The 14,069-nt window shown below is 49.2% G+C and overlaps 1 protein-coding gene across 3 annotated transcripts; it reads right to left on the bottom strand.

Moving 5' to 3' along the window:
* Positions 1–818: 818 nt before the first annotated feature.
* LOC138801638 (RING finger protein 112-like) lies at positions 819–13,422 on the bottom strand. 3 transcript variants are annotated; one of them, XM_069984677.1, is made up of 15 exons: positions 12,968–13,422; positions 11,727–11,787; positions 11,159–11,320; positions 10,106–10,295; positions 9,422–9,616; positions 9,026–9,163; positions 8,483–8,587; positions 7,643–7,693; positions 7,248–7,304; positions 7,069–7,155; positions 6,495–6,618; positions 6,151–6,281; positions 4,218–4,271; positions 4,011–4,085; positions 819–2,205 (listed from the first exon to the last, which is right to left on the bottom strand). In XM_069984677.1, exons 3-15 carry the CDS (start codon positions 11,182–11,184, stop codon positions 1,669–1,671), a joined length of 1,770 nt encoding a protein of 589 aa, XP_069840778.1. In that variant the 5' UTR covers positions 11,185–11,320; positions 11,727–11,787; positions 12,968–13,422; the 3' UTR covers positions 819–1,668. The 3 variants fall into 3 exon arrangements, with proteins under 3 accessions (XP_069840778.1, XP_069840776.1, XP_069840777.1); XM_069984675.1 differs by having other exon boundaries at positions 10,013–10,295; positions 12,968–13,420; XM_069984676.1 differs by lacking the exon at positions 11,159–11,320 and having other exon boundaries at positions 10,013–10,295; positions 12,968–13,419.
* Positions 13,423–14,069: the final 647 nt, after the last annotated feature.

Genomic DNA, 14,069 nt, shown 5'->3' on the forward strand with positions numbered 1-14,069 from the left:
CTCAAGGGGTGGGAACCAGTCTAATGGAGCCTAGCAGAGAGTAGTGAGCAGACAGTGAGGCTGCATTCACACGTTCCGCGTTTTTCACAGAACATGGACGTGGAATGTCTGGGCAGCATCTGTAATTAGATGCTGGGAGTGGGGGAACTGTACAGATATGCGCCATGTGGCTGATTCATTAAAGGGGTATTCCACTCACACATAACTTTTGATATGTTGCTGCCCATAGTGAGACTAACAATTCCTTCCATACCAGTTATTATCTATTAAGTCTCCTTCCCCCAGTTCTGAGCAGCTGCTTTCTGCTGAAAATCTGTGTGTGAGCACTTCTCTCTGTCTCCCCCTCTTCCCCCCTCCCTGATGTAAACAAATTACTAGCAGGCTGTATCTGCAACATTGTAGCTTCTTTGTAATGCTGGGAGGTTTAAACTAAGGTCAAGCTGCTGATAAACTCACTGTGATTAATCCCCCCAGCATTACAAAGGAACTACGTACAAATGTACAATGTTACAGATACAGCATGGCAGGGATTTGTTTACATGAGCTGTCTCAGAAGGGGGGTGCAGAGAGAAAAGCTCACAAACAGATTTTTGGGTCATCAGCAGAAAGCAGCAGTTGAGAACTGGGTGAAGGAGACTGACTACATAGTAACAAGTATGAAAGGAATTGTTAGTCTCACCATGGGCAGCAACATATCAGAAGTTATGTATGAGCGGAGTACCCCTTTAAAGATAAATCGTCACAAGAAGCACAGAAAACAAACTGCAGGTTCACATGACGGAGAAACAGGAAGAATCATCATCCCAGGGACGACATGGTGCGGCCAGTCCTTTACTTGAAACTGTTTATAAAATCTTCACAACTCTTAATTTACAGAAAATACAAAGTAAAATATTATTAAAGAAATTCTCCGAGGCATCGAAGACCCCAAACCTCGTCATACAGTGCAAGAAGAGTCCACGCTTATAAAGTGCTGGAATCGCTAGATGATGGGAGTCCACCAGTCTCTGAGGTCACCAGGGGAGGAGGAGCCACGTATCTACAGCCCCTCCCATTATATGATACCATCTGGAGTGAGCCGCTCCTGTCCCCCAAATCCCTCACCGTTACGGTAATAGTCACTGGTTACGGTAATAGTCGCTGGTTACGGTAATAGTCACTGGTTACGGTAATAGCCACTGGTTACGGTAATAGTCGCTGGTTACGGTAATAGTCGCTGGTTACGGTAATAGTCGCTGGTTACGGTAATAGTAACTGGTTACGGTAATAGCCACTGGTTACGGTAATAGTCGCTGGTTACGGTAATAGTCACTGGTTACGGTAATAGTCACTGGTTATGGTAATAGTCACTTGTTACGGTAATAGTCACTGGTTACGGTAATAGTCACTGGTTATGGTAATAGTCACTGGTTACGGTAATAGTCACTGGTTACGGTAATAGTCACTGGTTATATCACACAGTCGTCTCACAAGGTCCCAGGTAGAAACAGAGTAAAAATATATTAAATTCACATAGAAAAAAATTGCTTCTAAGAAAACAGTGCATGGTCACCGGAGGAAAAGTAAGGCGGTGGACCCCATAACAAAGGAAATGAGGGGCCACAAGTGTCCATAAACTCTATCATCTCTTCAGATATCTGTAGGCGTCTCACGCAGTGATGGTGGGAGTCATTGGTCACTCGGTTTCGGCACTAGTTGTTGGGTGTCTGACGTTGACCCGTTGTCGTTGCTCCTATCGTCAGTCTTCTGATCCTTTTTATTCTCTTTGTGTCCAATGGCACCCCCCACTCCCGCTCCGACTCCAGTTCCGATGGCCCCCAGTGTAACAGACCCCCCCACCGCGCCGGTGACCAAGGCTGCGGTGGTGCTGCCCAGTAGAGCCACGGCCTCGGTGGCCAGGACTGTTCCAGCCACAGCGGCTCCTACGACTCCTCCAGCCAGGCTGAGGACCCCACCGCCCACCGCACAGCCGATCCCCACCGCACACTTGGTGAAGCGCTTGGAGTAGGCGGCACAGAACTTTTCCACTTCTTGGTCTAGAAGAGTCTTTGTCTCCTCGGTGAGCTTCTGCCTCTCTGCGTCACTGCCGGTTCTCAGACTCTGCTCATACTCACCTAGAAGACGAGAGGCCTCCTCACTGACCTTCATCCTCATCTTAGAGGGCCTAACCCCCAAGATCCTAAATGGGGAAGATGTCATGGGAGCCTGAGGAGGACACAAAGAGCTCAGGTAACATTTCATTGGGTAGGAGGACTATATATATCAGGCAGAGTGCAGTGTCCCAGTACCTGATCTACCTGCTGCTGAAGGGGATATGTTGTAGTGCTGTCTGTACGGTACTGTAACATGTACTGTATTACTGTATACTGCTTAACACGTGCATACACTCAGGTAAATAGTTGTGGAAGGTTTAAAACATCACTATTGTTTCAAAATACTTTTGACATGTCATAGAGACATCACAGAGACCTATCATAGAGACATCATAGAGACCTGTCATAGAGACATCTCAGAGACATCATAGAGACATTATAGAGACATCTCAGAGACATCATAGAGACATGTCATAAATACATCACAGAGACCTGTAACATGCACTGTATTACTGTATACTGCATACACCTAACACCTGCATACACTCAGGTATATAGTTGTGCAAGGTTTAAAACATCACTATTGTTTCAAAAAACTTTCGACATGTCAGAGACATCATAGAGACACGTCATAGAGACATCACAGAGACCTATCATAGAGACCTGTCATAGAGACATCATAGAGACATGTCATAAAGACATCAGAGACCTATCATAGAGACATGTCATAGAGACATCACAGAGACCTGTCAGAGACATCATAGAGACATGTCATTAAGACATCATAGAGACCTGTCATAGAGACATCCTAGAGACCTATCATAGAGACATCATAAAGACCTGTCAGAGACATTATAGAGACCTGTCATAGAGACATCACAGAGACTTATCATAGAGACCACCGGGAGCTAAGCCACAGAGACCCCTGTCGGTACTCACCACTGTTTGCTGAGCCGCAGAGACCCCTCTAGGTACTCACCATGGGGAGCCGAGCCGCAGAGGTCCCTCTAAGTACACACCACCAGGAGCCGAGCGGCAGAGACCCCTGTAGGTACTCACCACCAGGAGCCAAGCCGCAGAGACCCCTCTAAGTACTCACCACTGGGAGCCGAGCGGCAGAGACCCCTGTAGGTACTCACCACCAGGAGCCAAGCCGCAGAGACCCCTCTAAGTACTCACCACCGGGAGCCGAGCCACAGAGAACCATCTAGAGACTCATCAAAACTGCGCTAAGTAAGAGCTAGGGAGGGTATTGTCACCTCTCATACCCTGACGCCATCTTTGTGTAAGCTTGTCACTATCCTGAGTCCTGTACGGACTGGCACATGGGAGTTCCTCGGTTCCTGCACCCAGACCCCATTACTAAAGACCGGCTCCCCCACATGTGCAGACATCCAGGACTAAGGTTGGCCAGGCCACTAGCTGCCCGGTGTTGAAGCGTCACCCAGTAGCTACCAATTCTATCTAGTGAACTTCAACTCCCAGCATACCTTACACAACACCCCCCATCTTCCACTTGTATGAATACATGGAAACAACATGTGCAAGAATGATGACATCCTCGACATCATCTGTCTACTTTGACTATAGCCTTTAACCGTCAGGGCATGATGGGAGTTGTAGTCCTGCGATGGCTGGAGAGCTGCTGGTTGAGGAACACCGCTATAGGTCCAGGATAAAAAATTTTTTTTTCATTTTCTATGTAAACAGCAGCACCCGATTCATGGGCTGAGCTGCAGTACCAGATACGACCTCGGGACTGGGAGGGGGCACTGTTTCTGGGGAAAAAACAACCCTGTTTTTCTAATCCTGGATAACCCCTGTAAAAGTCACCGATTATCCTTATCCATGAAGAATTATTCTTATCCATGAACAACGCAGACAGAGTATATTGATGGGTATACTGGACGCTGTTACCTCTCTTTCCACAAAATCCTGGAATTTCTTTATGGTGTTTTTCATGTTTTTGAAGTTTTCAAGCATATAAAACATCTAGAGGAAGAGGATGAGGAGTTACTGAGGGTGAAGACAGAAGAGTCTCATAGTCTCCAGTATACAGTGTATACAGGGCACACTGGGAGATACGCTGCCCCTAGAGGCCGTTTACTGACATTACACTCATACCTCTAATGGGGAGGCGAAGCTCAAGTGTTCTCTCTGCAACGTGCTGACGAAATCCTGAAAGATAAGAAACACACCAGGGGGAAGTGATGAAAAAGCCATGAAGAACATTTACAAACACATCAACAGCCTGAGAACCCGATGGAGTCCTCCTAACACAGCTGAGGACTTGTTACAGTGTGTACAGATAGGGGGCAGCACAACGCTCACTCCTGTCCTGGTCTCTGCTCTCACCTGCACTGGTAGAATGTAACTCAGCAGCCTCCCCACCAGAGTCTATAGGGTCCATACAACAGGTGAGAACCAGCATAGTCACATGACTATAGAAGGAGGCACCCCCCGCAGGGCTCTCGATCACATGACTATAGTAGGAGACATCCCCCACAGGGCTCTCGATCACATGACTATAACCAGAGGCACTGCCGCAGGGCTCTCGATCACATGACTATAGTAGGAGGCATCCATCGCAGGGCTCTCGATCACATGACTATAGTAGGAGACATCCCCCGCCCCGCAGGGCTCTCGATCACATGACTATAGCAGGAGGCATCCCCCGCAGGGCTCTCGATCACATGACTATAGTAGGAGGCATCCACCGCAGGGCTCTCGATCACATGACTATAGTAGGAGACATCCCCCGCCCCGCAGGGCTCTCGATCACATGACTATAGCAGGAGGCATCCCCCGCAGGGCTCTCGATCACATGACTATAGTAGGAGGCATCCCCTGCAAGGCTCTCAATCACATGACTATAGTAGGAGACATCCCCCGCAGGGCTCTCGATCACATGACTATAGCAGGAGGCACCCCCGCAGGGCTCTCGATCACATGACTATAACCAGAGGCACTGCCGCAGGGCTCTCAATCACATGACTATAGCAGGAGGCACCCCCGCAGGGCTCTCAGTCACATGACTATAACCAGAGGCACTGCCGCAGGGCTCTCGATCACATGACTATAGTAGGAGGCATCCATCGCAGGGCTCTCGATCACATGACTATAGTAGGAGACATCCCCCGCCCCGCAGGGCTCTCGATCACATGACTATAGCAGGAGGCATCCCCCGCAGGGCTCTCGATCACATGACTATAGTAGGAGGCATCCACCGCAGGGCTCTCGATCACATGACTATAGTAGGAGACATCCCCCGCCCCGCAGGGCTCTCGATCACATGACTATAGCAGGAGGCATCCCCCGCAGGGCTCTCGATCACATGACTATAGTAGGAGGCATCCCCTGCAAGGCTCTCAATCACATGACTATAGTAGGAGACATCCCCCGCAGGGCTCTCGATCACATGACTATAGTAGGAGACATCCCCCGCAGGGCTCTCGATCACATGACTATAGCAGGAGGCACCCCCGCAGGGCTCTCGATCACATGACTATAACCAGAGGCACTGCCGCAGGGCTCTCAATCACATGACTATAGCAGGAGGCACCCCCGCAGGGCTCTCAGTCACATGACTATAACCAGAGGCACTGCCGCAGGGCTCTCGATCACATGACTATAACCAGAGGCACTGCCGCAGGGCTCTCGATCACATGACTATAACAAGAGGCACTGCCGCAGGGCTCTCGATCACATGACTATAGTAGGAGGCATCCCCCGCAGGGCTCTCGATCACATGACTATAGCAGGAGGCATCCACCGCAGGGCTCTCGATCACATGACTATAGCAGGAGGCATCCCCCGCAGGGCTCTTAATCACATGACTATAACCAGAGGCACTGCCGCAGGGCTCTCGATCACATGACTATAGTAGGAGGCATCCCCTGCAGGGCTCTTAATCACATGACTATAGCACGAGGCACTGCCGCAGGGCTCTCGATCACATGACTATAGCAGGAGGCATCCCCTGCAGGGCTCTCGATCACATGACTATAGCACGAGGCGCCCCACAATATCATGGAGTGATATTAATAACATAGCCAACCTTAAGCATTTGACCCAGTTGGCTACATGTGACTTTCTCGCCATGGACGTCAGTTTTGCAGTGGAGCCAGACTCTTTCCACAAGGTTGGACACGTAGGTGGTCAGGTGACTCCTAAAATCATCGTCCATGTCTGTGATTTAAGAGACAATATTATTATTACCGGACTAAAGTCCATGTGAGAAGTGAGCAGTGGTTCCTGGGGGTGATCACTGACGGCCGCTGCTTCGGGTCCTCTAACCACAGCATCTTTCTCTCTGTTCCTGCTCATCGTTTCTGTAATGGTTTTTCACATTGCTCCATGTCTGGTCTAAGGTGTGACAATCCCTTTAAGCTGCCATCTTACCCGATAGTCTTCCCTGACTGGATCTCAGGAAGGGTTTCCCTGGGTGCGGTAGGAGGAAGCTGCTCACAGATGGGCTGCGCAGAGTCTCCAGCACACGGTGGTTTTTCGAGCTCTTCCGAAGTTTCTACAAAACAAGACATAAAACTTTCTTTAGCTGTAAACTTCTGTGGATGATGGTGGGTGATCCATGGACCTATCACCAGAACGACCACACACATGAATAAGATCCTAGAAGATGGTGCAGATGGCAATGAGTTAATCTGTGCAGTGGCAGTGAGTGTCCTGAGATGTCGAAGTCCCTGGGGTGCCAAGTAGAACATCTATAGTGGTCCAAGCCCGACCAGAAGTCAACTAAGAGTCATGGACCGCTAAGAGGTCCTTGAAAACAGTAAAGTAAAGACTTGATGCTGCCACCAAAAAGATGTTACTTTAGGTCTGGTCCTCAATCATGGTGCCTCACAAGAACTGGCTGGTTCCCAAGTGACCCAGAGCAACCTCATTCTCTAATGTCTACTTGACTCAACTCTCTTCCTCTCGTGATGTCGGGCATCTTTGTCTTTTCCTAACAACATACCTCAGTCTCGTGTTCTATATAAGACTGGGCGGCTTCTCGTCCACAGTTGTCGGGGTCCTGCCAGTCTCGAACCAGAATATTTAAGTGCTGCAATATTAAACATGAAATTTTAATAACCGAGGAACCACACCCCACATGTTCTTAAATATTTTGGTGTGAAGACGTAAAGTAGTAGTTACCTGTAGATATTGTAGAGAAAAAGATTCCCCTGTGAGCTCCGAGACATGGAGGTACATCTGAAAGAGACAGAAACACATCATGGTCAATCTGGTCCATCTGGTTAACATCACATGGGCTGAAGCACCATCATTCCATCTTCTCAGTGACCTGTTACACTGTGACGACACAAGGTACAGCAGTGCCGTGGACATATATTCCTGATCCCATACATGATGATGGTTCATGATTCTATGGAGGACCCCCAGGAAAGACATTAAGGGAATAAGGCGGCTATGTACATTAGCTGTAGGTTGATGGTTGAAGAACGATGGTGACGCTCATGCATCCAACACATCTTATTTCTTGTTGGCTGAAAACAAAGACCTGCTTGAAAACATTTCCGCGGCTGCCGTACCTCAAGATAATCCATCTCTGTTGTTTTCAAGTTTGCGTTTACATTGAAGATCTGAGGAAGAGAAACACATCACACTGATAACCATTCAGGAACAATGAAACACGGGTGGACGACCCATCACCCCCCACCATCTTGCAAGGACGTAACTGGTGCAAGTGAGATGAACCACCCCTTACTTTATACTACTGATACCACAAAGCTGGTGTTACAGATTAGGGCAGCCACTTCTAGCCTATTGTTGTTTTTTTCTCGCCCCATCCCGGATAAGCCCCCAAGATCATGCACATAGTAGTGTCACATCGTAAAGCACACTTATCTGTTCTCTTTCTCCTCTCAGGGTTGTTGGGCTACTAAATCTTTGTGACTATCTGGTTTATCTGAATGGAGAAACTGCAGAAGTCCCCGCACCTACTGCAGATACATCCCCATTCACGGATATGAAACACGTCCACATGGCAATATTACTAGGGATTCCTCTTCCTGGACACCACAGGTCATACACTACAGATTTATGATATATGTATTCTGAAGGAATTGTTGCTTACTTTAGGTCTTTGATGGTTGTGTTACTCGATGCCACAAGTTATAACAACAAACTGGAGTTTGTTCTGTGTCTTCAACTAAGACTTGAGCAGAACTTCTATCGATGGAACTCATTTGCTTCATTAGGAGAAGCCCATTGTTCCCAGAAAATTATTTGGTGACTGAATTTCTAGTCACCTAGTGCGGAGGTATGGATGTAACAGATGGTGAAACCCAGAGCAGGACCACGTTCACTAACCCCCAAATCTCCAAGACGGGAGGAAGAAGAGGAGATGTACATAAGGTCAGGTCTCGTACCAAACAAGAGCTAAGAAGCATGGACAGGGCGGAAAGCTTGATACACGTCTCCCGAACACTCTCTATGTCCAGCGACCCCTCTGTGTCCAGGACAAACACGGCCATCTATAGGGAGGAGAAAGAAGAGAGAAGGACTTACATAAGTACTGAGGATTGCATCAAGATTGCTATAGAAGTAAATGGATGGACTGGATCCCCAATGGTCATAGGGTTCCCAACTCCCCATAAGTATACAGACAGTCTGAAGGTTGGTTACAATGTTTCAGTGTAGACAATACTTAACAGCTAGGTAAATCAGAAGCATATCTGGTTCTCCTGTCCCGGGCCCCAGGCTTATACCTCTTACTCACACTGACACGTTGTGACAAGGCCCAAGCTGTGTGAATACCACTACATCTCAAGCCTCTGGATGTAAGCAGAGACCAAGCTTAAATGAAAGGCCTGGTTGGTTCAGGATAGAGGTATCATCTCTGTCTTTTCACCCAATGTCTCCACATGAATAAATAGTACAGTATATACAGAGAAATACGTTGTGCTCCTTACCTTCTCATCATTCCGCTTCAGGATAAACGGTTTGCTCCACACCCAAATCCCCTTGGTGACACTGTCCGTCCCCGATCTCCAGCCAAACCCACTGAGGGGTTCGTCCTCATCCCCCAGGCTGACAGCCTGACCTTTCTCCTACACATAGAAAAAACTAATTTATTTACTAAGAACGATATTGTGGGTCTGGTTTATCCTAAAGATTATTCCCTAAACATACGACGACCCCCCTCATTGCTACAGACAATAACGTTTTGGCTTCAGGCAATACACAAGCATAAATACAAGACAATAATACAAGTATAAAGCCCTTAGGGTATTGATGTGAACATGAGGAGTTGCCCCTTTGTTCCCGTGCTATGCCGCCATCGCCCTCTGCAGGTGATCACTCCTCACCTGGCAGCCGAGGGCTCTCAGGATGTAGTTCAGTAGGCTGGATTTCCCTCTTCTCTTCTCTCCGATCACACAGATGAGGCACAGGGGGTGACCTGAGACGTTACTATCCATAAAGCATCTGTCCACGGCGGATTCATCCAGCCACATCTGCCTCTGGGGATCGCTGTAGATCAGCTGAACGGGATGCGCAGGAACCTACAATGACAAAGCTCATGAAGTTCAAAAATTGATGAGGAGCTTATTTCTACTAAGTGGGAGGAAATTTGGGCAGCACCAGATGCCCTGAAAACCAATGGATTTTTTCTTACATTTACAGTTAAGTTCCTGCTGTGAACCCAACTAAAATTTGAGTTGATACGATTACGCCTATTCATAGGACATTACTGGCATGGTTAAGGTACCCATGGCGGTCCCTGCTGTCCCCTAATAACCCTTATAATAGAGGTAAGGCCTGTGCTGCATATCGTTTCAGGTTTGGACTTTGCATTAGATAAAACTAAATGTTATTCAGCAGCGTTGGGCTTTATGGTAGGCCTGGGCACACCTGCCATAGACCCTCACATGATGCTCTTATATATCACTGTCACCCACCGGTTTGGACTGTTCTTCTTTCACAGCCAACTGGACCTTTGACACCAGGTTCTGGAGGCGGTAGGCAGGAATGAGCTGGTCTTTTGGACATACCTTCCTGCATTCTGGGCAACGATAACCCAGGAGCTGTGGGGTGGCCCAGTAGGAAGAGATGCAGGGTTTACAGAACGTGTGACCACAGGTGATAGAAACCGGGTCATTGAGCTCCTGAAGACACACGGAGCATGTAATATCCTCTTCTAGTTTGAAGAAATGAGCCGACCCTTCGCGTGGCATGGCCGCCCTAACACAGGCATATGAGAGATGAAAAGGGACGTTACAAGCTAACAACAAACACGGTCTGATGCATCACATGACAAACTCAGCTCTGCTATTTGTCAAAGTCCCATCATGATAAGTTATCTGTGGTTTTACACAGGAAGGCAGGAAACACCACAGCTTTATCTCTACTCAGCTAATACCATCCATACACATTAAGTAACCTCTCTATGTATGGGGTCTAATGGCTGTCCCCAGAAGGGGGCAGAGGGAGTCTGGAGGGGGGTGGTTGGAGGTATCAGGAGAAGGGGGCAGAGGGAGTCTGGAGGGGGGTGGTTGGAGGTATCAGAAGAAGGGGGCAGAGGGAGTCTGGAGGGGGGTGGTTGGAGATATTTGGAGAAGGGGGCAGAGGGAGTCTGGAGAGGGGTGGTTGGAGGTATCTGGAGGAGACAGAAGTCTGGAGTGGGGTGGTTAAGGGTATCTGGAGAAGGGGGCAGAGGGAGTCTGGAGGGTGGTTAAGGGTATCTGGAGAAGGGGGCAGAGGGAGTCTGGAGGGGGGTGGTTGGAGGTATCAGGAGAAGGGGGCAGAGGGAGTCTGGAGTGGGGTGGTTAAGGGTATCTGGAGAAGGGGGCAGAGGGAGTCTGGAGGGGGGTGGTTGGAGGTATCAGGAGAAGGGGACAGAGGGAGTCTGCAGGGGGGTGGTTGGAGGTATCAGGAGAAGGGGGCAGAGGGAGTCTGCAGGGGGGGTGGTTGGAGGTATCAGGAGAAGGGGACAGAGGGAGTCTGCAGGGGGGTGGTTGGAGGTATCAGGAGAAGGGGACAGAGGGAGTCTGGAGGATCACAGAGAAATTCTGGAGGAGGAGACATAATAATGAAGTTATAGTTACTCGTCCCGGAGCCCCTTCAGCACCATTGCTCGCTGTCACCCACTGGTCTCCTGTATCTCCCAGTCCTGTGTCATCACAACTTCTTGGGAACTTCCTGCTCAGCCAATCAGTGCGTCCCCCCTCACTCATTGATTGTCTGAGCGGGCATTTCTGAGCCAAGTCCTGAGGATACAGGAAAACAGTGGGTTACCATGAATTGTGGCGCTGCAGAGGTCACCGGGAGGGGTAAGTATTACTTCATTATTATGTTGGCAGCCCCCCCTCACCGGTAACCATATTTTCTATGTTTGTCCGGAGTACTCCATTAATAAATGTGTTGTATCTGTGGCCGTCTCTATGCACCTGAGAGATATCTATGGCAGCCTCTATGAATTAGACTTCAGCTATAACTCATAACAGTTTTCTGGCGTAAATTATAATATAGTAGCCGGGGCCGCACCTCATCTCATCAATGGTCAAAGACGGCATCCATGATGAAAAATCTATGAATTACAGAATGTCTATACAATACGGCACAAAACAGCTACAAAACTGCAACATTGTAACAATAGGGCGGGGGGTCACTTACGGCTTAGAGGCGCTGCTCCCCATGTGACCAGCGCAGATCACCCCGATGACTGCGGAGCCGCCTGCACGTGAGCACACGAGAAGTGAGAAGAAGGGAGAGAGAAACGAAACACATAAAGAAGGTGACGCCCTCAAAGAGTTAACCCCCGAACAACAAGGAGTGCAGGAGCCGAACCAATCCACCAATATATATACACACACACACACACTAATATATATATATATATATATATATATATATATATATATATATACAGTCCACTATATATCTCCTCATCCCCTAAATACATATACCTTCCCCGTATCAATTCTCTTATATCCATACACTGTACCAGTATCTGCCTATATTTATACACCGTACACCCCCATATCCCCTTAAATCCCTACAACCCTGTATCCCCCTATATCCATATACCCCTGTATCCCCCTATTTCCATACACTCCTGTATCCCCCCCATATATATCCGTATACCCCTGTATCCCCCCCATATATATCGGTACACCCCTGTATCCCCCCATATATATCGGTACACCCCTGTATCCCCCCATATATATCGGTACACCCCTGTATCCCACCCTATATATCCGTACACCCCTGTATCCCCCCCTATATATCTGTACACCCCTGTATCCCCCCATATATATCCGTATACCCCTGTATCCCCCCATATATATCCGTACACCCCTGTATCCCCCCATATATATCCGTATACCCCTGTATCCCCCCATATATATCCGTACACCCCTGTATCCCCCCTATATATCCGTACACCCCTGTATCCCCCATATATCTGTACACCCCTGTATCCCCCCTATATCCGTACGCCCCTGTATCCCCCCTATATATCCGTACGCCCCTGTATCCCCCCCTATATATCCGTACGCCCCTGAATCCCCCCCCTATATATCCGTACGCCCCTGAATCCCCCCTATATATATCCGTACACCCCTGTATCCCCCCTATATATCCGTACACCCCTGTATCCCCCATATATCTGTACACCCCTGTATCCCCCCTATATCCGTACGCCCCTGTATCCCCCCTATATATCCGTACGCCCCTGTATCCCCCCCTATATATCCGTACGCCCCTGAATCCCCCCTATATATATCCGTACGCCCCTGTATCCCCCCCCCCTATATCCGTACGCCCCTGAATCCCCCCTATATATATCCGTACACCCCTGTATCCCCCCCCCTATATCCGTACGCCCCTGTATCCCCCTATATTCGGCCACTCACTGCTTTCCTGGTCTCCCTCCTGTTTTCAGGAAGCCGGAATGGAAAGTGAAAGTTCCCTGTTCCGCCTCCGCTCGGCTGCTATTGGTGGATCCTGTGGATGATGACGGATCCGGTGACTCCCTGTCACATTGTTTCCTCCCTCAGTCTCAGCTGGGTTTTGTTTACTTCTGTGGTTAACCCCTTCCCCGCTGTGTCCAGGCTCAGATCAGTAAGGATTCACACTGACCCCAACAACAGGGACGAGGCTGCTTTATTTCACGTTTAGATATGTGATCCCTGAATCCTCTGACAGGCGGAGGAGGAAGAGGAATCCCATCATCCTCTGAGCTACCAGATAAGCGTTGTTAGGCCATGTTTACACAACGTAAGTAAAGTGTTAATCACGGCCATGTTGCAAATTGGCAACAACGGCCGTGATTAATACTTTACTTATATTGTGCTACAGCTAGAGCGAATCCTGGCCGCAGTGTACACACATAGTATAGTATACACATAGGTGGAGATTTATCAAACATGGTGTAAAGTGAAACTGGCTCAGTCGCCCCTAGCAACCAATCAGATTCCACCTTTCATTTTCCAAAGAGTCTGTGAGGAATGAAAGGTGGAATCTGATTGGTTGCTAGGGGCAACTGGGCCAGTCTCACTTTACACCATGTTTGATAAATCTCCCTCAGGTTACAAACACACTTGGCAGGTCTGCAGCGAGTCTCCTTGCTGCGTATTTGCAGCGAGACTCGCTGCAGATCCCGGCCCTATACTTTCAATGTTAGACAAAATTGCAGCAGGGATGTACATCAGACGATCAGACGGCCGGGGTTGCGGGGGGGTGATCAGACGGCCGGGGCTGCGGGGGGGTGATCAGACGGCCGGGCTGCGGGCGGGCGATCGGGGCTGCGGGGGGGGTGATCAGACGGCCGGGGCTGCGGGCGGGTGATCAGGGCTGGGGGTGTGTGTGATCAGACGGCCGGGGCTGCGGGGGGGGGGTGATCAGACGGATGGGGCTGCGGGGGGGGGGGGGGGTGATCAGACGGCCGGGGCTGCGGGCGGGCACTGGAGCGAGCATATACTTTACCTGATCCCGGCTCCGGCTTGCTGAAGACTC

The sequence above is a fragment of the Dendropsophus ebraccatus genome, chromosome 9 (assembly GCF_027789765.1).
Source record: "Dendropsophus ebraccatus isolate aDenEbr1 chromosome 9, aDenEbr1.pat, whole genome shotgun sequence".
In the NCBI taxonomy this organism is placed as follows: Eukaryota; Metazoa; Chordata; class Amphibia; order Anura; family Hylidae; genus Dendropsophus; species Dendropsophus ebraccatus.